General features: G+C 42.8%; 1 protein-coding gene across 2 annotated transcripts; it reads right to left on the bottom strand.

The window, feature by feature from the left end:
* Window positions 1–21,155: 21,155 nt before the first annotated feature.
* Window positions 21,156–22,708, bottom strand: LOC147639763 (uncharacterized). Of its 2 annotated transcripts, none has more exons than XM_086773754.1 (3): window positions 22,434–22,708; window positions 22,032–22,252; window positions 21,156–21,943 (listed from the first exon to the last, which is right to left on the bottom strand). In XM_086773754.1, the coding sequence occupies exons 2-3, from the start codon at window positions 22,203–22,205 to the stop codon at window positions 21,275–21,277; spliced, it is 843 nt and encodes a 280-aa protein (XP_086629880.1). In that variant the 5' UTR covers window positions 22,206–22,252; window positions 22,434–22,708; the 3' UTR covers window positions 21,156–21,274. The 2 variants fall into 2 exon arrangements, with proteins under 2 accessions (XP_086629880.1, XP_086629873.1); XM_086773747.1 differs by having other exon boundaries at window positions 22,032–22,262; window positions 22,434–22,707.
* Between the last annotated feature and the right edge of the window lie 1,850 nt (window positions 22,709–24,558).

The raw sequence follows: 24,558 nt of genomic DNA, 5'->3' as shown, positions 1-24,558 counted from the left end.
CTTATTGGAGACTGACCTAATGCTCATCTCATTAGATTTGGCCACCCATTCAATAAATATTTGGATAATTCTAACTACAATTCATAGCTGACTCCTACTCGGAACTTGCCTAGATGCTCCTGTCACTAGATTTGATCAACCATTCAATATAGAATTGTCCAAATCTATATACGATTCATAGCCGACTCATATTAGGGACTTACCTAATGCTCTTCTCAGTAGATTTGGTCAACCATTGAATAAAAATTTGGACAACTGTCTAAATCTATCTAAAGTTCATATCTCACTTCTATTGGTGTGGGAATGCTCCTCTGACTAGACCGCACCCCCATTAGAGAATTTCCTAATACTAACCGGTGACCATGGACTTGCCTAATGATCCTCTCACTATATTTGACCAACCACTCAACGTATATTTGGACAATTATCCAAATATATATATAATTCATAGCTCACTCCTATTAGGGACTTGCCTAATGCTCTTCTTAATAGATTTGGCCAACCATTAAATGTAGATTTGAAAAATTATCCAAATCTACCTATAATCCATACATCGCCCCTTTTGGGGACTTGCCTACTACTGCTATCACTACATTTGGCCAACCATTCAATACACATTTGGACAATCCAAATCTATCTACAATTCATAGCTCAGTCTTATTGGAGACTTGCTCAATGCTCCTCTCACTAGACCTCATGTCCCTATTGGGGGGGCTTGCCTAATACTAGCCCTTATTAGGGATTTTCCTAATGCTTCTCTCACTATTTTCAATTCATAGCTCACCCTAGATCACCTGCATCATACGCTAATCTAATTCCTTTTGATGAGGCCACTGATAGACCTTTGGAGATGGTGAGGAGAGACCATCTTCATAAATACAAGTATTGGATACTTTCCGATCAACACTCCATTTTATGCAGCCATGGTTTTTATAGAGAGTGTGATTGACGAAGCCATGAATCAAAGAAAGAAGTATTATATGGAAAGGCTGGCAAGGATATTACAAAATTACTCTCCAAAGGAGAGCGTGGAGATGTCTTGAATGGCAAACATGGAATCTCAAAATGTAATACGACAATCTCCATATCCTGATAATCTAGCGCAAGTAAGGAATCAATGGATTGCATTCAATAGACTTGCAAAACCTCACCAAAGAGTTGCAAAGGGAAGTGAAAAACGTGCAGAATGGGATGTAAGCAATTATCAGTCTTTTAATATTTGGTATTTTTAAAAATACCTCAATATATTCTTGGTTCTATCATTGATAAAGTAGTTTGTAATAGCCTAATGTTGAGAATGTTATGCAGTAATTTATCGAGCTAGCATGAGTTGCATTTGGTGATAGTGTTATAACCAAGTATGCACACATCGTAATATGCCTAGAAGACATGGATGGAGATTATAGATGCATACACAGATGGATCACTACCCCATCATTTTGAGAGCATAGTAATGATGTCAATAAGGGTGGGAGATAACCTACTGCTGGGCATGTTTAGGTGTTTGTAGGGTTTAGATTAGAAGAATATTAAGATCATTCAATAAGAAATATTGGATTCCAAGATTGTTCTAGTTAGGGAAAAAAGCATGATATAGACAAGATGGATATGGCAGAAAGAGCACATCAAATGAAGGAGGATAAGGTGTCATAGAAAGAGCTTATAAAGGAGTTCAAGGAAAATTCAAGTGACAAGGTTGACAAGTCATGAGAGCAGTGTGTGACTTGCTACAACATCCAACCAGAATACTATGAAAAGATAATTGGATCTAGTCAAATATGGCGGAAAAAGAAGCTTGCTCGTAGAAGAGACCATAAAAGATGCATTGCCTCCATCGGCACAAGCATACATTCAGTGGATTATAAAATAAAAGAGGGAACTAGTTTGCATTCTGATAAGTATCCTTGGAGTGTATACCACGTTGGACTAGATATGGAAGGCATGGAGTTCATGTGCAACACATTCAAAAGGAGCAACATTTACACATGTTGACCAAATAAGTTTGGACAATTGTGTCACTCATTAGCGAGAATGCCTTGACCCATGGGATGAGTCTTCCCTATCTTCATGTTTATCTTCAACAACGGCTGGTAGCCTAGATGTGATTGGTTTCCCAATCATGAACCAGACTTGCTTCTATCATGTAAGGCCTTTTGATGATCATCATGTATGGTCTTCTCTGAAAATCCATCACCGTGAATGTGTGGTGGAAGCTTAGTCCAAAGGTCTTAATTTTTTAATCTTATAGGATGCCTATGGGTTTGGTTATGTTCTCGTTTGGCAAGCTTGACCACAAAGCTTGTGCCTATGAGTGGTGGACAACCCCAGGCCTCCTAGAAAACCTTGGTGATTATAGTGACACCAGCATCACCATCCAAGATCGCGAAGATCGTAAGGCCCTTGTATATGATAGGTAACACAACGTCCATTTCATTGCTTTCAAAATAGTGTCCTATCACTTTGAGGTGGGCTAGGATTTCCCAATGTAAAAGAGAGGTGAACTGTTAATGGTGCCTCTAAAGGTGACGAGATAAAGTCATCGCCAATCACCTTGAAGCCATGTTGGCTATAGTGACCCATGAAAGGCCAACTTTCACCTTCCACCGAATCATCCCTTATTTCATCTAGTAATGTGGGGCTTGGTTGGATTGGTTTCAAAGGCAGAGAGGCTTTAGAACTAGTTCTATTTGCGGCCTCTTAAGAATGGTTACGGATTTACCTTAAGCTAATGAAAAACTTTAAGGTTCCCTCCCTTGGTCTATATGATTGGTGGCATAGGGTTTAGGATATAGTATGGCATGGTTAGTGGTCCATACTCGACCACTTGCTCTAGCAATGGCTCTAGTCTAGCTTGCACCTTCCTCACAAGGTCTTGGTCTTGTTTCACTCTCTCTTTCTTCAACACACGGTTGGGGATATCTTTTGATTTTCTTTGGAAGTTTTTCGTAATCTATGGATTATTTTTTCTTGAGAAGAGTGGGTTGTGTAGGAGATCACTGGTTGTCTTCGTAAAGAAGGCAACATCGAATCTCTCATTCAAACCACTTTTAATGGTCATGATTGTTGAGAGATGTAATCGCGGTGTTGTGTGTATGTGGGAAAGCACCCTAGAGGTGCAAGATATTGTGGCAAGATAAGAATGCCACATGTAATATTGAATGGTGTGAGAGTGTTGACCAAAAAAGTGAAAAAAGAGTTGCTTCTTGGATGATGACATGTAAAGTGAGATAAGGCTAGAAAGCCTATATCATTGTATGGTTCATTGAGATATGTAATAGAATTGAGTGTTGAGTGCGCAATCTCTCTCTCTCTCTCTCTCTCTCTCTCTCTTGTTATGGAGTTCTTAGTGTGATTTAATCCATCGTAATTATGTTGCTTAATCTATGTCTATCACCATGATTAATCCCATTTTAGGATTGTTTAACATGGTATTAGAGCTTGGTGGGCTCTTGGTCATGGTGAATATTTATATATAGATTTCTTGGTTATGAGTTATTTGATTAAGCATTATTTTCAGTTTATTATAAAAAAAAATTAACACACTCATTGTCATTAGTATTGCATTTGGAGATAGATTATGCTCATGGAGATTTGGAGATTATGGTGCTGCCCAAAGAAACTGAAAATTGAGATTTCAGCAAAGATGAAGTCTTGGAAGCTGCCTCATCATCAAAGAAGGTAAAAATTGTAATTGCAACATTAAAGGTTGGTTTGTGTATTATATTGCCTCAATATTTTGGTGTTTGAGCATGGAAGAATGCTCTATGAAAGGGTTGCTATGTGATGGGATAATGAATCCCATTGGTCTTTGCATTTGGGCAAAGAACTTAGAGGTGCAAGCTTGTCCAAGGAAGGGGCAAGCAGTAATGGGTTGATTTGCAGCTCAACTTGGAGCATGTTGAAAGGGAATGGCTCGCAGAGTTGCTCATGGAAGATGGTCCATGATGATGGAAGCACTTAATGGCTTTCACATGTTTGGCACCTAGAGATGTCTTGTGAGAAATCTAGTTGAAGGCACCCTTGGAGTGGTTTCCTTGTGAGAGAAGCCGCATCATGGAGAGCTTGCTTGTCAAAGATGGAAAGAAAGTTGTAATAGAGCTCATACATGAGATCAACATGGCCATTTAAATGGCTATGATGAAACCTTATGAAAGACGTTGAGGAGGAAAATCATTTAGCAGTGAAGAAGGAACTACAAGGTAGCTATGGTCGCTCACAGATTGAGATGAAGGGAAGATACTGTAAAGAAACCTCAAGGAGGTTGTGGGTTTCCTCAAAAGTGAACTGTGGAGCTTAGTAAGGAGCTCACAATCAAAAGCAAGCTCACAGAGCAAGAGAAAATAGAGAGTGAAGGCGCTTAGAAGCTCAGCAACGTAGAAGGAAGCAATGAGAAAAACACAAAAGCACACAGAGGCATGGACATGATTGAGACCAGGAAGAAAATTAGTGGTGGTAAAACATGAGTTGAAGGAGGAGCTGTAGGGAAGCACCATAACGATTGGATCACTGCAACAAATAAGGCAGTTTGGTTCGCAACTTGCGAATTGAAATGTATGCCTCAGGAAGGCGTAGGTGACATGCCATAGCTACCATGTTGGGTAGAAAAGGGGTTCGTTACACTTGAAGAAGGAAAGAGTTCTGAGAACAGTCTGACTATTGTTGAGGGCATGCAGTTTGATTGGAACTTCATATCACCTTATTTTGAAACTGGTAACCAAGAAGATGGTTGTGGAGTATACGAATTGCAAGCTATTATTCGTTCTTGACAAGAAGATCACACCCGTTTGGAGATATTATTGGCATCGTGGAAGATGCCATTCGTGGTGGATGTTTGAAGACATAGAGCAAGAGGCACTGGCCACTCTTGTCTTTTGAGGGGTGCCCTCAAGAAAATAGCAGTTGCATAGTCGACGGGCTCATAGAGATGAAAAAAAGAGCGGCACAATAGACATGGTGATGATATAGCTTTGAGAAAGCTTGACAAAGAAGTGGTAACAGCAAGCAAACTACGTGGGAGCTCTGACAGCGTGCAGATATAGTGCGTGCAATAATATACAGAGACGGAAGTCGGTGGACAAGGGCCACAGCCCATGTGAAGAGGGTGTAGCATTCAATGAAAGGGATAAGGCTTGGCCCTCGGCAAAGAAATTTTCAGCGACGCATTCAAGAGGCGCAGTTTTTCAAAATTTATTATTAAAAAAACATTTCTTGATAAGGTTTTTTTATTTAAAAAAACCTTAGAATTCATTCACACATAGACTCTAAGGTTGTTCAAGTTGTAATTGTCTTCAAAGATATGTTCACATAAACATGGGTCCATTGCCCGCTCTTTGGCCAAAAGGCTTTGTAATTTTCATTTTCACCCATAATTGGTGATGGGCAAATTGTCCCCGAGCTTGCGTGCTCAAAACGAAAAAAATATATATAATCACCCATTGATATAAGGGTTGCCCTACCCAAGCTCACAGAGAAGCTCAAAATGGTTTTTTGTGATGTGTGCATGAGCGATGTACGTGTGAGGTATATGCACATGGGTTGGTTTCCACCTGAAGTTCTATGTTCAAATTGGACCCAATGGTTCCGCTATGAGCGAGTCGGCTGAAAATGGACTTGGTGTCTAAAATGGTAGACATACACACACATGTTCGTTTGATGGACACTCCAATGTATCATTGAGGGGGAGAGTGTTGAGAGGTAGCGATTGCGGTTGTGCAATGCTACATCGATGGGTGATGGGTGAGTTGTGGAACACCTCGATTAATAGGGGGTGTTGAGAGATGTAATTACGGTGGTGTGTGTATGTGTGGGAAAGCACCCTAGAGGTGCAAGATATTGTGGGGCAAGATAAGAATGCCATATGTAATATTGAATGGTGTGTGAGTGTTGACCAAAAGACTGGAAAAGGAGTTGCCACTTGGATGATGACATGTAAAGTGGGATAAGGCTAGAAAGCCTATATCATTATATGGTTCATTGAGACATGTAATAGAATTGAGTGTTGAGTGTGCTATCTCTCTCTCTCTTGTTATGGAGTTCTTAGTGTGGTAGTGTGGTTTAATCCACCCTAATTATGTTGCTTAATCTATGTCTATCACCATGATCAATCCCATTTTAGGATTGTTTAACAATGATGATGTTGCTCTTCAAGGTCTTCAGCTTTTGGTTCTCTAGTTCCTTAGCCTTTTTAGGCTTATGCCTTTGGCTCTTTAGTTGCTTGCTTCGAAGTTGAAGCCTAGGCTTTCTACTTTATGGCAGCCTTGGATGTTCCTTTGGCTGCCACCCTCGTCTTGGCTTGGAGATTTGTGATGGCATTAAGGGGGACTATATGAATAAGTCCTCCTTGTATACTAAAAACAAGTTAAGGCTTGTCAAAGTGGTAGCTTACACTTCTGCCAAGGAAGCACGATTGTCACCCTATTAGGACAATCCTTGTAAAAGCATGGTTGAAACTGTACTTATGGCATATGCCTCCATAAGGAATTACATGACACATGCTGAGGAATTATGTTGGGATTTGGTATGGGATTCAGGGTGCTTGGAGCACTTGGGGCATTTGGTGCAGGGTCTTTCTGAGGGCACCCCGCAATAAAGTGTGGGCCTATGCATCAAAAGCATTACATCAATGGCCTACGTTTCATATTGTGAAGGTCTTTTATTCCTTGTTGCACCATGGCTTTAAATAGAGAGGCATAGTCTATTTGTGAATCCCTATTTAGGATACCCATAGGGATCAAACTATTGCTGCTCATATGGGTCTTGTTGGTCATAAGATTCATAGCTCTCTTATTCTTGGTTGTATGTCTCTATGGGTAGAGTCATTGAGTATTGTTGTACTGGTGTGGTTCTTAGAGGAACCAGTTGAGGGGGTAGTACTAGAGGTGGATATGGTAACTGATGAGGGGGTCTATACATACTTCGCGGGAAGAGTTTTTGATAGGTAGGCATCGGAGCTTGTGCCTATATATTGGGGTTGGCAAGGCCAGTTGTTTGCCTTGGCACGGGGAGCATATGTCGTGGTATCGAAGTCCATCCTGATGCGTTTCCTTGGAACTAACAATGAGATGTGTCATAGTTCTTGTGGCAATGGAAATGAGCACAAAATTGTTGATGTCTAATCCTCAGCATTGGACACTCTGTACTTATATGATTTTGGCGAGCGGGAAGTAAACCATATCTCTTTGGGGTGGGAATATCTCTTGGTTTGGGTGGACAACTTCTATATCCTTATCTTATAAATTATCTACTAGGCCTATTGCCGTCATCACCAAGCTCAAGGAGTTGCTGCTAAAAATAATTTTCTTTTTAAAAAAATTAAAATTTGGCGACTACTAGAAGGGAGCAAAGTACTCCGTGAGGACCCCTCATATCCTCTACAAAGCGAGGGCAAGGTAACTATCGGGTGTTCAGCCGGGGATCGAACCTGGTACCTCTAGGTTACAAGCCACCCCTATGAACCGCTAGAACAAATAATTTTCTGGTATGGTGCAAGTTCAGTGTTATAATTTTGGTGGTTACAATCTATGTTAAGGTATCCGTAGATTTGTTGGGCAAGTTGGAGAGTGCTTCAATGAGAAGCACATGTTGCTGTAAGAAAAGTTGTTGGTTTGGGTGCTCAAGAGGGTTGAGCATGTGTGTGTGTGTTGCTTTCCATGAGGAAAGACATGGTGTTGCACAATAGGGTGCAACCGAAGCTTTTGGACATCAAGCTTTGTATGAGAGATATGATCTCTCCAACCAGCAAGAAAAAGCCATAAGATGGATGGCTACTAGTGGCCTTGGATTGGGCCAACAAGAGGGAATAAATGCCTCAAGGAAGGAGGCAGCTTGGAAACTTGCTGGCGAAAGCGTCCATGTTCCCAAAAGAAGGTGAGCTTGTCATAGTTGGCAACTTGGAGAGCAGAGTGTGCATGGAAGGCACAACTGTCGCTCAATTCCTTGCTTAGAAGCGCTGCTCTAACGGTAGCAATAATTTGTAGCTTGGGTTATGTTCGTGTTCCAAAGGATGCTGTATGCTAGACATCTGTTGATGGCTCTGCTTGCGAGAAGAAGATTATAGATATCCTCGCCAGAGAAGGCGACCAGGTCTGGGTGAAGGTAATTCTGTTAAAATCACCTTGAACCTTCAAGAGGCAACATCAAAGGAAGCAAATAAGGTGGTGTAGAATCAATGGCGGCAGGCACAGTAAGGCGGTAGCCACCACCACCCCTATAAGTAAACATCTTGTTGGTAAGCCCTAATTTTGGTGTAAAGCTCATTCACATGCTTTAAAGCATTTATCCACATGTTTTTTTTGGGGGGGGGGGGGGGGGGGGAGGGGTTTGAAGCCATGTTTTTTTGACCACATTGAACTGGTTCCTTAACCTTTGTCTTGATGCATAAAAAAGAATGCATTTTCTCACCTAGATTATGAGGGTCCCTTGCTCGAGCCTGTAGGTGCTTGAAACAGTTTGTAATGTAGTGTACATTGAGTTGTGCATGCACAAGTGATGCATTTTATAGGTTGGTTTCTTTTCTTAGTATATGGGTGTCCAAAAAGCACTTGGGTGGCTCCGCCCTAGCAAAATGGTGCTCATAATGGACTTAAGTGTCTAGACTGGTATCTAGATACATGCACATGCATTGAGTAGAACACTCCAATTTAGCATTAAGAGTATTGAAAGATGACTTTAGCACAATGCCAAATTGTCATGGGTGAGTGTTTAGCTAATTGATTGTCTAGTGGTCAAGTGTAAATATGGGTGCCCAATTTTGTTTTTGTAAGTACAGAGCCTTCACTTAAGAGTGTTGAAATATATAAGCTTGGGTAATTTGGTTAAACGTGTGAACACATCTTAGACGTGCAAGATATTATCTTGTGTGTTGTGGAAAAATAACAATGCAACATGAGATATTGTGTGAATGGTGAGAGCCATATGAAAGAATGTGAAAAAGAGATTACCACATGGCATGGCACATATAAATGAGATTAGGCTAGAGGGTATCTATATTAGAAGCCTCTCATTGTATGGTTTACAACACATTGCAATAGAGATTGGTTGAGTGTGCCTATCTTGTCTACTTTGCATTAGTGTGCTAATTATCATTTTTAGATTTTCTTGATTATTTTGAGTCCCCTTAAACATATGCTAATCATGTGTTAGACTAGGTTTAGCACGTTTTCAAATTCTTGACAATCTCTTGTCCTAGGAGTTGGGTTGTGTAGTGTCTAATGACACTTGTCGGCCTGGCTTTAAGGCTGCAAGCTCGTTGCGGCAGATTGAGGACACGTTATGATATTGCTCTTGTGGATTCCTTTGGTTTGAGGTAGTCCCTGGTATTGGCTCTTTACCCTTCCATGTATTCCTTGTTCCCTATCCAAAGAGAAGAAGTGGAACTTGATTCCTTGGTAATAGCGCTTCTGTAATGAACTCCTATGGAGAGCGAGATTCCTACTTGCAATGTGTGCACTTACTATTGGGTATATTGAGAAACACTTATACCTAATGTCTCAATTGTCGTTGTTGGGTTACTTGTTAGTCATTGGTTAGCTTGGGATAAACCCAGCTCACAATTGACACCAAATGTTTGAAACATTATGGCATCAGGACATGGTTTGACCGGTTTCTCTAGGAGAAAACCTTTAGGTTCCTGCTGCTCCACTCCATTGCCCAATAATAGGGCGGCCTAATATCCTTTTTATGAAGTTGGCAAATTTGGAACTTGGAGAACCGTGTTGGTTTATGTTTCCAAGTGTCCCGATGTTCCTCCCCTCGTTTCATTGGCTTATTTCTTCCCAAAGCTCCTCACTTGAGGTGAAGTCTAGCCTTCACACTACCGAGTGTTGGTCATTTTTTAGATTGAAGGCTGGGTGGGTTTGAGGAAGTGTTGTTTGACATGCTACTACAATCTGCTACAATTGACTGTATTTTTGTTTCCAATTGGCTTATTTTTGTTTCAATCATTTTTTTAGATTGAAGGCTGGGTGGGTTTGAGGAAGTGTTGTTTGACATGCTACTACAATCTGCTACAATTGACTATATTTTTGTTTCCAATAATTAGTCTAAATTGGGTTCATCAAAGGTCCCTAGTGCATTTGGAGCAGGTCTGAAAGTCATTTCAAACACGATTTTTTTCCTAGGTTCATGTTTCTAGAGGCATATCTGCATGCTCACGTGTCTAGGTTCATGCCTTAAGACTCATGTCTACAAGCTCATGTATACATGTTCACACCTCACGTTTACAGGCTCATACATCTACGTTCACATATTCAGGCTCATGTGTTCAAGCTCACGTCTATAGCTTGATGTCTTTTTTGCATGAACTAAGCTCACGTACTTTCCTTTATGAAGTAAAGTCTACGTAGGACACACTTCTAGCAACAACTGGTTGGTGTGCACTTATGGGCTAATAATACCCCACTAATTATGAAGTAAAGCCTACGTAGGACACAAACTTCTTGCAATTGGTTGGTATGCATTTATTGGCTAATAATTATGAAGGACAAAACTTTTCGTTAAAATTTTAGTTGATATAGATTGTATGATGGGAAAATCCTCAAAGAACATGAGTATGTATGTCCTTACAAGTCTTTAAGGTACTAATAATTGGTCGGTACATGAGTACATATGTTCTTATGAGTCTTTAAGGTAGTAATAATTGGTCGATACAATGTTAGATATATCTACCTTTGGCCCTCACCTCTCCAAGCTTACATATCCAAGGTCACGGCTCACGTGTCGAGGCTCAAGTCTTTTGGCTCACGTGTCGAGACTCACGTCTTTTTGCGTGGGATTGTAGACTCGCGTCCCTAACCCAAGAGCTAGTTTGGCCTGTTTTTTTATTTTTAAAGATTTTTTGAACTTGAGAGAAGATGATTAATGGTCCTAATCTTTATTAATAGTTGTTATATAAGTAATTAAGTGTTTTTTGATGGATTTGAATACTTCTAAGCTATTAATTCGAACAGTGCATGAAAAATTATGAAATGCATGAACATAATTAACTATCTTGCTCTAATCCACCCTAATGAAGCTTAATGCTCATCTTTTCAGAGTGGGTTCTAATCTTAATCATAAGTACTAAGCTATTTCTTGGCTTAATACAATGAAATCTAAGCCTCTTGGCTCTAATTTCATGCAAAACACCAATGAAATTAGGGTTTTTCCTTCTAATAGATGAAACTAGAATACAAATAAAGTTCAAATAAAAATTAAAAACAATGACTAAACACATCTAATGACTCCAAAACTGTATGTTTTTCGAACCTTTTGATCAACACCATGAATAATCCCAATAGCTTGGAATGGACAAATGGACAGAGCTAAGCTCTAGGCTTGTCCTCGATAATGATGCCAAATATATTTTAAGTAAAGAGCTTATCTTAGTCTTGTCGAAGCACATGTCATTGGGTCTGTCTCACCTTAGAGCCACAAATGCAACTTCCCAATGCGCATTTGTTGACGTCCTCACTCTGTTGTCACACCAGAATGGCACTTTGCCAATGTGGTGAAGGAAGAGCTCTCTATGCCTAGATGGAGGCAAAAAAGAGATGACCTTTTGTGATAGTTCTCTCTCACAAAAGGCAAGGAATGAAGGGGAAGCTAATGCAAGAAGACAATCTACAACCAATCGTATCTAGCATCCATCAAACATACAAGACTCAATAGCATACATGCAAGCAAGAAGAGGGAAGAGGAGAGCTCACAAGTATTCTATTACAAGGGAATGACTGTGTATTGCTTATTATAAAAAATGACACATATACAAGCGGGTAGTTTTTACACTAGGCTGACAAAACTTAAAAATGGTTCGATCTCTATTACAAGTCTTAAGAAAGTATGTACACTAAATCCTTAGACTATCCCTATTTGACATCAAGCACAAGGTAAGGCTGCTTTATATGTTCTAGTACTGTCTTACAATGCTTGAGCAAGTAAGATACCAAAGCGCCTTACAGTACGTCAAGCGGGCGAAATCATGTTAACCTGCATAGTACACATAAATTCTCTCTCTCTCTCTCTCTCTCTCTCTCTCTCTCTCTCTCTCTCGCCTAGGATTGTAGGTCAACCACACATAGGAGCTCTCTCTCTTTATGTTTGTAACGAGAGGGCGGCAAGAAAGGATGAGTATGAGGGACAAACAAAACTCACAAAAGAACAAAGCAAGGAGAAGAGATTAAGTGATCTAGTGGACCTACACATGTTGAACAAGTGGAAGGCATCAGGGGAAGAGATGGGAGCATACGAAAGTGGAGCAAGTCTAAGCCAAGGAATGAAGGTCACTTATGCTAAGGGCAATAAGTCGATTAGGCAAAGGGTATCAAGTTTCATTTAATTAATGCCACTTATGTGGCATTGAATTATGCACATTAATAGAGTGTTGGGGAGAATACACATCCATGTTGGTTCATGACTATGCTTTTTTCAAGGATCATATGAATTTTACATAGGTTCTTACTTTATTGCCTTTTCCATTAACTTTTTAAATGTCCTCAAGCTCATCATTTATTTTGGAAATTAAATCTTGTAAATTTAAGAATGCCTAGATTATCTCCTAATTTGTAAGAATGTCTAAATTCTCTCCTAAGTTGTTACAAGTGTCTTGCATGAAGCATTCTCTCTCTCTCTCTCTCTCTCTCTCTCTCTCTCTCTCTCTCTCTCTATTGTGGAGAGCAAGTAGAGTAGGTAGGACATGAGAATTTATGCCATCTATATATCGATGGATTCATCTCTCTCTCTCTCTCTCTCTCTCTCTTTATAGTTGGTTCTCCCCGAAATGTATTGAGGTGCAGTAAATTGTTCCGGTATGGCCTACGAGAGCCGTACCTCTCTTGTCGAAGTTGTACCTACTTCTCTCTCTCTTAAAACTTGCCATCTCTTTCATCAACAAAACCCCACTTACACCTCTTTATCTCTCTTCGAACTTGCCTTCATTGATGTATACCATTTTATACCCCCAGTATGGTACAGGATGGAGCTAGCTAGGTTGCATATCATGATTGTATACTCCATGCATATAGCTTTGCATTCTCCTAGTAGTAGAGCTCCATCCCCTCCCCCACTCATTGTACTTATTGCACACCCAGATTCAGCTTTCTAGCTCATTACTTTTTCATTTTGTTGGGATGACAGAGGATACCCCACGCAGGTACACTGATTTGTCTCATAGGCCGAGTTCGGTCTTTTGGAAGACGTTAATAAAATCTTTCTTTCTTTCTTTCTGCTTCTCTCTCTTCCCTGCCTCTCTCTCTCTCTCTCTCTCTCTCTCTCTCTCTCTCTCTCTCTCCTTGCTCAAGCCCCCAAGGCAGCAACATAATCCTCTCTCTTCCAATGGGGCTCTGAAACTTTGCCCACCTGGTTGAACAAAACACCACAAAGGTCAGGGAAATGGGATGGCCTATCCTAGCAGCTGAACAATCGTATTGTCAGATGGAAACACACCTGAATACATGCAGAGAGAAACCACTTTTGGGCTCACTACTCAAAGATGGCCTTAAGGCAATCTGGGACGTAATGGGAATCCAAGAGGACTCTTATGGAAAGGCATTAGAGGAAATGAAGGAAGCCCATGCCTTACTGGTTGAGAAGCTCTCTAGTGAGGTGAGCTTGCTGATAGAGTAAGTGGAATGCCTCACATACGAGCTCAAAAATGCCAAGGTGCTATGAGGAGGAGGGGGAACTCACACACATGGAGGAGCTTACCAAAAGTGTAGAGGCAAAGGTTCAAGAGAGTATGGTAGCAACAAAAGAAGAACTTGTGTGGGATGGGCTGACATAATAAAACAAAGAAGTGGACATTAGTGGTCAAGAAACATCAAGCCTCCGCCCCACCCATCATAGTGGAAGAGGAGGAACATTATACACGAGACACTCGAAGAAGAGAAGAGGAAGAAGACCAAGGCCTTACACATTCACGTCAAAGGTATGGCAAAGGGTAGCTCACCCAAAGCAAATGCCTTGGTGCTATGCAAGAAACTGAAGGTGGACACCCGACCACGTCCACTTATCCACCATTTCCTGGACTTAGAGAGTCACCAACGAGAGGCATTTTTAGATACTAGTGTAGCCTTGAAGGGGAGAAAATCTACCCTGACACAGGTGGCACACAAGAAGGCCTCAATGGAAGTAATGGCCGCCTATAAGGAGAAGGGAAGTGGGCAGTATATCGATGTGGGAGAGTCATCATTACACTTAGAGAGGGGATTGCCTCATGTTTCCAAATACCAGTGAGAGTCGGCTTAGGCATACCCACAGAACAAGAGGGGTATGGGGGCCAGGACGAGTAGCAATCAAATTTAGGTTGCACCTTCAATGTATGATCAGCATAGTCAAGCAGGATGAGGATGCCAAATACATGTGGGTTAGGCTACAACTTACACCCACTAGATACATACACATGGCAAGTTACTATTTTACACCAAATCCTTCGTGATATGCTATATAGGACAATCAAGACAGCCTAACCACTCAAGTAGAGGAGAGGAAGGAGTCACCTTATGCATCATTGTCTGATGAGATCTCAGCCATGTTGGAACTAGGTGAAGTTCTCCTCATTGGGGACTTCACTGCGAGTAGTCTCGCGTATATAGCTTTGAGGACCCTATCACACTACAGGCACTTCACCAAGAGGGCACATGATTGCAATGGGCTTCTTAGGACCCTGGAGTTATAACTAGATATGGAAGGAACCTCCTAGAGTTGGGTTTTTCGCATGGTCTTGTTATTTATAAACAGGATGGCATAGTGTCCCCTATCCGACAGACTCACAAGATTTACATAGCGTGCAGGATTGAGCATAGTGGATTATATTATGGGATCCCATGATCTTATTTCACTCATCTCTGAGTTCACCATCCCCACATGCCCTCTTGGAGCCGACCACACCTACCTCACCTTCTCCATTGCTTGTACACCACCCAACCCACCGCCACCCCCACCCACTTCCACTATACCAAAATCCACTTCACACATGGATGTGACCACATATCGCCAACAACATTGATCATGGTTTGGTAGATATAGACCCATCAGTTCCCCTTGCCATCCTCGCCTCCCAACTCATCAACACCATACATTCTCTACTTGTAGCCACCTTTCCATACACCCCTCGCTCCATTGCTAAGCCTTGGATGGGTACCATGCCCCAGAATGATGGGTATGACGACGAGTGCCACACCACACGTGCTCATCTCAAGTGAGAGGTAGCGATTGGTCAAATCCTGGAGCGTGATGCTCAAAGGATTAACTGCTCTCTCACTGGCCCGCAAGAAACAAGAGCATATGTGATATAAAGCAATACTAGGAGATATACCAACTCTTATTGAGTAAGGAGGCCTGCCATAAGTTGAGGGAACAATGCTCAAAGGATTAACTGCTCTCTCACTCGCCTGCAAGAAATAAGAGCATAAGTGATAAAGCAATAATGCGAGATATACCAACTCTTCTTGAACGGCAACTCTGAGGAGGCCTGCCATAGGTTGAGGGAACGATGCCCACCCACACCCATCACAGATCCTCACATCTAGCACACTCATGCACACTCACTTTACCATATTTCCCAATTAGCCTCCACCCCCACACCCACTCAAACCTCACCCCACTACATCCACTTTCTTCACATCAACCATAGTGGAAAAGGCCATCCAAAAACTCCAAAACAGCCACTCCCTGGATCATGAGGGGATTAGATTGGAGCACCTATCACATGCAGTTGCCGTCACCCTTGCACCCCTCTTGGCTTACATGTTTAACATGGCACTAGCGGAAGGCTTTCCCCACACTTGGTCATCACACATCATCTCACACATACACAAAGATGGGGACACTATGGAGCCTAATAACTATAGGACCATCATGATTGGTTAAACCTTGGTCAAGCTATACAGATCTATGATGGAGACACAACTTAGCTCATTAGGAGAGAGAGAGAGGGGCATAGAGCACAAGGCCAAGTAGGGTTTAGGTGGACCTTCTTCACCTTGGATCACATCTTCACACTCTAGAGCCTCATTGATGGCCAACGTCTCTATTGTTGCTTTGTGGATTTTCGCAAAGCCTTCGATACAGTGCCATGTGATCGCCTACTACAACCCATATAGATTCTTGGGGTTGCATCAAACATGAGTTGGGGCATTTTTTGCTTTATATGAGTTGGTGGTTGGGAGGGTGAGATGCCTTGGAGGACTCTTAGAGGAGATATCTAGTACTATTGGGGTGAAACATGGGTGCCCGTTATCCCCCACCCTCTCTGAGGTATACATTGAAGAGATCTAAGACTTAATTGACAAAAGTGGGAGGTGGAGGGACATCCCTAGCACATAGACTTGGTGTATATTCTCTTATATGATGATGATATAGTGTTTATTGTAGACTCACAGGATGGACTACAAAAGCACATGGATGCCCTACACAAGTTCTGTTTGCAGAGGGGCTTGTCAGTTAACCTTGGGAAGACCAAGGTCATGGTCTTCTATACTTTCCCTAGTGTGAGGAAACTTACAGAGATCACCTACATGTGCAATCAGGTGCAAGTAGAAGACTCATATGTCTACTTGGGGGTCACTTTCACGAGCTCTAGCAACTGCTTCTCCATGAGATAGGCATCACACGATAGATTGACAAGGGGATGCATTGCACTTGCCCTATTAGAGAGACAGTGCCACCAGACACACTTCCAAGAGCTCGAGATGAAGGACTGGCTTTCTCACACACTAACAACTTTGATGATGATGTATGCATCCCGATTTTGGGCACCATGCTTATTGGCAGCACAGAGTGTGTCCACAGATTTTCAAATTAATACATAACAACCCATCTATCCCTCACCATATCATTCGAGCAGAGTTTGCTATAGTATATATGGTGGTAAAGGCCTTGTTCCAAATTGTCACACACATACAGAGGATATCGATGATGGATTTGTCATGGTTACCATACGTGGCACTACAGTCTTCTGAGGTGTAATAGTGGAGGGGTGCTTCCATCCTGGTTTGCTTCTGTCCTCACATGGTTCACCACACACAGGCTACAGATGAGCCGACTATCCCCATTTCAGTATGACCCAGACTCCATCTACAATAGACTCCATCTACAACAGGCTCACACATGTGGATAGAAACCGGGTAATTCAATATGACTTGCTATAGTTATGCGTTCTCCAGATACATGGATTACCCCAAGGGACCCAAGATGGAGTACTACAATGACTATTTTATGAGGCTTACAAAGGATGGATTCATATCGAGGCCAAGGTACCTGGATGTTTTCATGTCACATGCCATGAGGATAGCACTTGGTCTCATCCCATCGGCTCGAGATTGAGGTTGGCAGAGCAATAGGGATCCCTAGAGAGAGTACTTTGTAGATTGTGCCATGAAGAAGTAGAGTCTAAGGAGCATTATATTTGTCAGTGCCCAATGTATTATGAGATCAAGGGGAGTTATTTAGTATAACAACAACATTATTAATGACTTATGCTACGAATTATAGGAAATTGGATAATCCTAAAAAATAGCCAAAATGTTTCTGCAATGTAACACGTGAAAGCTCTAAGAGTCTTCTTTCAGCCCTAAACACCACTGGAAAACATGCTAATGCAAAACGTAGACATAAAGAGAGAGTAGAGAGAGAGAGATATGGCTGGAACTTTAGTATATTTCATATAGTACAAAAAGGTACTCCTAATCTATAGCCATAGGCTGCCTTTATAAAAGGTGGGAAACACCCAAAATCTGTCCTAATGCTGGACGCATTCCCTAGAGGAATGAATGTCTACAACAATGAGCATCATGGCCTATTTATAGGCCCTTTGGACAAATTAAACGCTGGCCGACTGCTGTGGTCGGCCAGCCGACTAGGCATAGCGTTTGCAACCACCTTTGCTCTTGTACAGCCGACAGCTCCTTGGTCTAAGCTGACAGCACCCAAGTCTTCCATGCCCTTGCTCCAAGTCCAACCTTGGCCCAAAATTGTAGCATGCTCCTAAACTCTGGTCTTTTTCTGGCTGCCCATGTTGGACTAGCTGAGGAACTTGTCCATGGGCATATGTGCACATGACATCCCCCTTTGCTAAACTTTATGATGGGATTCCAACATGCTCTTGGATGACTGTCATCATCCCATTCTTTTCCCAAAATCCCTTTGTCATCCATCCATCTCTGGCAACCCTTTTTCTCTGAAAACTTGGCCCGGTCTCCAAAACCACTCTGACCCTAAATAAGATCTATGCATATGCTCCATCCAGTCCCCAATCCATTCTTGCCTCGACTCTGAACACTGTCTTGGTCTTCATTCCTGAGAAATGAGTCTGGCACTCTCACATCACCCCTTGGAGGATAATCCTCCCTTGGGACCGTTGCCCGAGAACCTATCTGGCTCACAGAACTGCCATCCCTTCTGGCTTTGTAGAACACCACCAACAAATCTTCTCGATTCTGTGTTCCTTGCCTTGGGCTTCGTATCCGTGTACTTTCCTATACCTTCAACCTGTACACCATCATATGGGATTGATTCAGTGTTTAGCTTTGTTGAGTCTAATGCTCTGATACCAATGTAACACGCAGAAGCTCTGAGAGTCTTCTTTCAGCCCTAAACACCACTGGAAAACATGCTGATGCAAAACACAGTCATGAAGAGAGAGTAGAGAGAGAGAGAGAGATATGGCTGGAACTTCAGTATATTTCATATAGTACAAAAAGGTACTCCTAATCTACAGCCATAGGCTGCCTTCATAAAAGGCGGGAAACACCCAAAATCTGTCTTAATGCTGGACCCACTCCCTAGAGGAATGAATGACTACAGTAATGAGCATCCTGGCCTATTTATAGGCCCTTTGGACAAATGAAACGCTGGCCGACTGCTGGTCGGCCAGCCGACTAGGCATATATCCATAATTCTGAAGCGCTTGCAGCCGCCTTTGCTCTTGTACAGCTGATAGCTCCTTGGTCTCAGCCGACAGCTCCTTGTCTCAGCTGACAGCACCCAAGTCTTCCATGCCCTTGATCCAAGTCCAACCTTGGCCCAAAACTGTAGCATGCTCCTAAACTCTGATCTTTTTCTGGCTGCCCCTGCTGGACTAGCTGAGGAACTTGTCCATGGGCATATGTGCACATGACATGCAAGTACTAGTAGCATTGCCATTAATGTATCTCCTATATGAGTTGTTTATTTCTAACCCTATTATGCCTTGATGCCGACCACAATACGAACGATAAACCAGATTTTGATAAGACTAATTCATTGCCGATTCAAGGAGGGGTTTGGGCCATTATCTCGAGTTATGGAGGATCCAAATCAATGTCTTGACCTCCTCTTGTTGGAGATTTGACGACATGGAGAGTTACTATTCAGAGATCCTTGATCCTCGGCACCCATCTCTATCTACCATCACCAGTTTTTTCCACCCACAAGAGGAGGACACTCAGACGGATGAAGCCACCATGGTAGAGATGAGGGGCCCACCATCTTGTCCCTCGATTGGAGATACTCTACCTCAAGCCACCACACTTTGGAGAGCCAGATGGCCTCACCCTCCTAGCCTTCAAGCACCCCAAGCTCACTAGCTTCAATCCTTGCCCACCACCGAGCATCTGTGGTGGCAGCTATCTCGTCCCAACTTCTCCTTGTTGGCCCTGCAAATCTAGGGGCCCTCCTTACCCCCTCGGGGTTATGTTGTCTTTTTTTTCCATCATACACATTGTACACCTTTGGTCTCATAGACCCTTTGGGTCTTTTGCACGACGTTAATATACATCTTCATCTTCTTCTTCTACAACTGCACCTCCTTCATGCAGAGATGTATGAGGACGTGGGGCTGGAGAGGTATGCGCAGGGCACATGGCTAGTAAATGCGAGGGGAGGCAGCTGCGAGGGCGCATTGCAGACAAGGAAGGCAGGTGCAAAGGGACCTTGGCACCGAAAACAGACGAAAGGGGAGAACGGGGCATGTGCAGAGGAGGTGACAGAGAAAATCTCCAAGGGTATTACTTTAGGTCAAACTTTTGGGGTAAAGACATAGTACTTGCAAACGGGTGAGAATGTGAAGATTAAGAAAAGCACGAGATCAACAATGAGCGATTAACATACTTACTGTAAAATGGAGATTAATAACATGAGCTACAGATAAGAGAACAAACATAAACAACAAAACAGAGAACGATTCACATAAACAACAAAACAGAGAGTGAACGATTTGCTGGACTTATAAAGAAAAGAATCCGACAAAACATCAGTGCACATTGTATTAATGTTCAGAACATCAAACTGTGTACATCAAAACCCATGCAAAGAGTCAGCAGAGATGCATGAAAGCCTGAGTATTCTTCTAGGGTCATACCACTAAGTGGAATAAGCCTTGCTGGTGTGAGCAGGGGGTGAAGTCAGTGACAAAAGCGTTTTCCTTGGGAGTTTATGGGGCACATACGTGCCATGTAGACCTTGGCTCTTAAAGGCTCATAAAAGAAAAAAATTGTGGTCTTCATGTTTCAATACAATGCATGATCAGCAGCATTATCTTGGTCGCCAACGGTACTCTGTATTCATGACATTGCATGAATTGTATACCACCTTACTTCTTTTATATAGCAGTCTCAAAGGGCATTCTTGTGAATGTCGAAGACAGCTTCGTAATAATACTTAGCTTTCACCCGCAAGTTGTAAGAAGTTGGAAGCTCATACACCGGATAATATTTCCTAATCTTCATCATCTCCAAGAGTGTACAGCCCAGTGTGATGGTGAGTCTATTCTGTATATGGCTATCCATGTATGTACATGCCCCCTCGAAAACATTGACGGGTTCAAACAGACTTTGTTCTTGAAGTCCCCTAGACTATATTAAGAATACAGAGACTATCTCCTCCAAGGAAACGTCATGAACTTCAAATGAGGTTTATACAGGTCCTCGTGCGATAACCTAGCATTCCTTCAAGCACATGCATTTTTTATTTGACATAGTGCATCCTCCTTCAAGCATAAGCTTTTTTAATCCAACAATGCCTCTAGGAGCCTTATAAATGTTCCATGCCAAATATTGCTTCAGCAGATTGCCCACGAAATTGATGGAAGTGGACAATAATCTTCACTACCGTTTGGAAATGCCAGTGATGCACCCTGCCACCACTCTTAAGAGCAAACAAGCCTTGCAAACTCTCTATCCTAACAAAGTACTCTTGGTCCAATGGTCAGCAAATGGAAAAATCACCTTATGAATAAATGCAAAAGAAATAGGGCAAACATATACAGAAGGGAAAAAAAAAAGTCTGATTGAGGTAACATACAGTGAAGAACAGCATAGAAGAGTCACTCTTGACTGAAGTTCACCCTACTCCATAGAGAACCAAGGTGGCCGAAGGGTTGGCTTTCAGGGTGGAGAATCTCACACAATGCTTCAAGAGAGTCCACCAACAAGGGAGGCCCGGGCCGGGAGAAGAAGCGAGTCCCATCGCCAACAACCAATTGAAGAGGCCACGAGACGAGAGGCTCAAAACGCTTGTCGCTGACAACCTCGTGGTACATGCGCTTCAAGCCCCACTGTGGATTTGTGAAGATCATGATCTCGGGAGAGATTGCAGAGATGGTGTCCATGGACACAACACCATAGCAAAGCTTCGCTTCTTCTTCTGCAACTACGTCTATGCCTCCTGCCAGGTGTATCAGGTCGGACACCCATGCGCCCACTGCATTTGCTAGGACATGGAAGACGGGGGACGGATCCCAAAGCAAGCACAGCACGCGCCTCCTTTGGCGGCCCCTGCACATCCCCCTCACCACTTCAACCCTCCCCTGTATCGCCTCGATCAGCGACAAACCCCTCTTGGTTAGCCCCGTCTCCTGAGCTGCACACGTTATGGCTTCCCATATACCCTCCAACCTCCCCACATCCATCTCTACAAACCGCACCCTCTTGCGCAACAGCGCCTCCACGGCCGCCTTCACCCTCTCCACGCACACTGCTTCGCTTTCTTGGCGCTGAAAACATGCCGCCAAGGTACCAGCGTCATACACACACGCTCGTTGAAGTCTCTTCGTAGAGGATGCGTGGACACTTGACACAAACCTGTGTGATGATTATATCCGGATTGAGCTCCGCCAGCTTCCCCGGGGACACGCGATGCGGGGCAAGTGCCCATTCTACTAGCGAAGCGGCTGTTCCTACGCGCCCATACTCCGCCTCCCAGAGAAGCGCTTCAATGGCGACCTTGGCAACCTGGAACTCAGTAGCACTCGCCATTTCGCCTGTTCTCGACTCTGTGCATACCTTCAGGCCTTCAAACGCTTCTGCATCACACTTCCAAAGACAAAATGGCGTTCTCGCCCAAGTCAATCTCTCTCTCGCTCTCTCTCTTTCTCCCTCTCTTTCTCTCTCTCTCTCTCTCTTCCCCCCCCCCCCCCCCGTCTCTCCCCCTCTCTCTCACACACACAGACACAATACTCGGAAGACGAGTGTGCGAAAACTTACAGGAGTGTGGGCATGTCCCACAAGCAAGTGCGTGCATCCTAGAGCCCGTATTATGTCACAGCCGGCCGCTACCAGGCTCACCACTCTCTTTCGTTCCCCTGAAGTCATGCTCGGTGAGAGCCTAGAGGTGCAAAAACGAAGAAGTGAGGTGCCATTATCTAATAAAGACCTGTCACCGCGTATTCACATATTCACTCCCGAGCCATTCGGGCCTGGTTAATTAACCTTATGAAGTAATTAATCAAGGTTAATTAATTAATTAATTACTGCCGCAGTGGACGGCAGGGCGCAAGGCATACAAACCACCGTTCTCTCTCTCTCGTTTTTCGCAGTGGACGACAGAGGCGCAAGGGATACAAACCACCGTTCTCTCTCGCTCGTTTTTCGCAGTGGACGCAAGGCATACAAACCACCGTTCTCTCTCTCATTTCGCAGCACAGATACGTTATCTCTCTCTTATTTCGTAGCACAGAGCAGTTAATCAGACCACCGTCCTCTCTTAGCTTGCGCACATGTCCCCGACCGTTGGTTCCGTCGGGGAAAAGAGTAACCGATGGGACATTGTTGGACGGAGTGACGGTGGTAAAGCCAAGATCTCTCTCTCTCTCGGGGCAAAGCCAAGAATATCCCACGAGAGGAGAGCATATGCAATAGTGTTAGGAGCGGTAGAGGATGAGAAGATGAGGTCCATTATATGTTTAGCTGTGGAGATTATTCCACTCCCTTTTCCGAGAGGGATTCAGGCCACTCACACGGGTGAAACAATATAAGGATCAAAGATGCATGGGCATGTACTTGATGAATCTTAGACGACACATGGATGTAATGAGGTAGCATGTTGAGAGACGCGCCCAGGCCCAACAAGACACCCTCCCATAAGAGCCATCACATATTTCTTTCTGATACACACATCCACGTCAGAGTCCACCACCCATACCAATACCTCTACTCCGACCACCCATACCCACATTCCGACTTTGCACCCTAGAGGAGTTCTTAACGAGAGAGCCCATGGGAGAAACTGTGGGTCCTCGAGGGGTGGGTGGATGGAGGCAATCATGAAGGAAGAAACACAATAGGTAGGCATGCTTGGACATGGGAAGAGAATGAATGTATCTTTTTTCTTAGTTTTAATGTGTTTAGCTTTCTGCATTGTAAGAGAGGGTACTTAAGGAAATGCCATGTGGCAAACATGGTACTAAGTTAAGGTTTTAACCTTGACATAATTAATAAGGGTGGCATTCCCAATTAATAGATGAACACCAACATTTTTTGAATTTGCACATCAACAATTTTTTGAGTAATATTATATGGTATGTAATCTAAAGTCCTATAGTGATAAAAAAGTTAGTAGATTTTAAACAAAAATTTTATGTGTCATGTAAGTGATTTGATAAAATAAAGAATCATTAATTAAGGACATAATTCATATGATCACCTAAAAATAAATTAAAATTAAGCTTTTCAATGGCATTAAGTTAATGTGACATTTGAATGGAGAGAGAGAGAGAGAGAGAGAGAGAGTATATTATTGATGTCTACAAAAGACCAAATGGTTTATGAGACCAAAAGTGAAATGACTGAATCATGGAAAAAACATTAACAAACTCAACTAGAGCTTAAAGAAAAACAATCATATAAGTGCCAATAGTACAATGCTACAATGATATAATGTGAGGGGATCAAAGTGGGTCCTCAACATATAGAGGCTCTTCAAACGTCTTCAAAAGACCTAAAAGTGATACAAAAGTTCCATGTGGTACTAAGCCATGGAAAATTTGAAAAGAACTCATATGACTCTCATCTAGCTATACATCTATAACCTATTCATCATGTGAGGACATGTGGAAGTACATATCCATATGTAAGTACATGGGAGAGTGCATCTCCATGTGTACGAGTACGTATCCATGTGTGAGTACATGTGAGAGTGCATATCTATATCAATGTTAGATACGGTATAACAGCTCATGTGGGTGTGATACTCCTTAGCCATGTAGAATGTCCATCATAGGAGAGTTGATGATTGTCATGGCCTCGTCCTGTGTGCCCACGACTTTTTTAGGAGGGTGGGTGGGGAAGAGGGTAGAGGGTAGAGGGTCCGTGTGAGTACTTGTGGAAGTAC

This window comes from Cibotium barometz, chromosome 3 (genome assembly GCF_041138505.1).
Source record: "Cibotium barometz isolate CiBa-2024 chromosome 3, ASM4113850v1, whole genome shotgun sequence".
Classification (NCBI taxonomy): domain Eukaryota; kingdom Viridiplantae; phylum Streptophyta; class Polypodiopsida; order Cyatheales; family Cibotiaceae; genus Cibotium; species Cibotium barometz.
The sequence above is the reverse complement of the archived record's forward strand: the minus strand, read 5'-3'. Positions and strand labels throughout refer to the sequence as shown.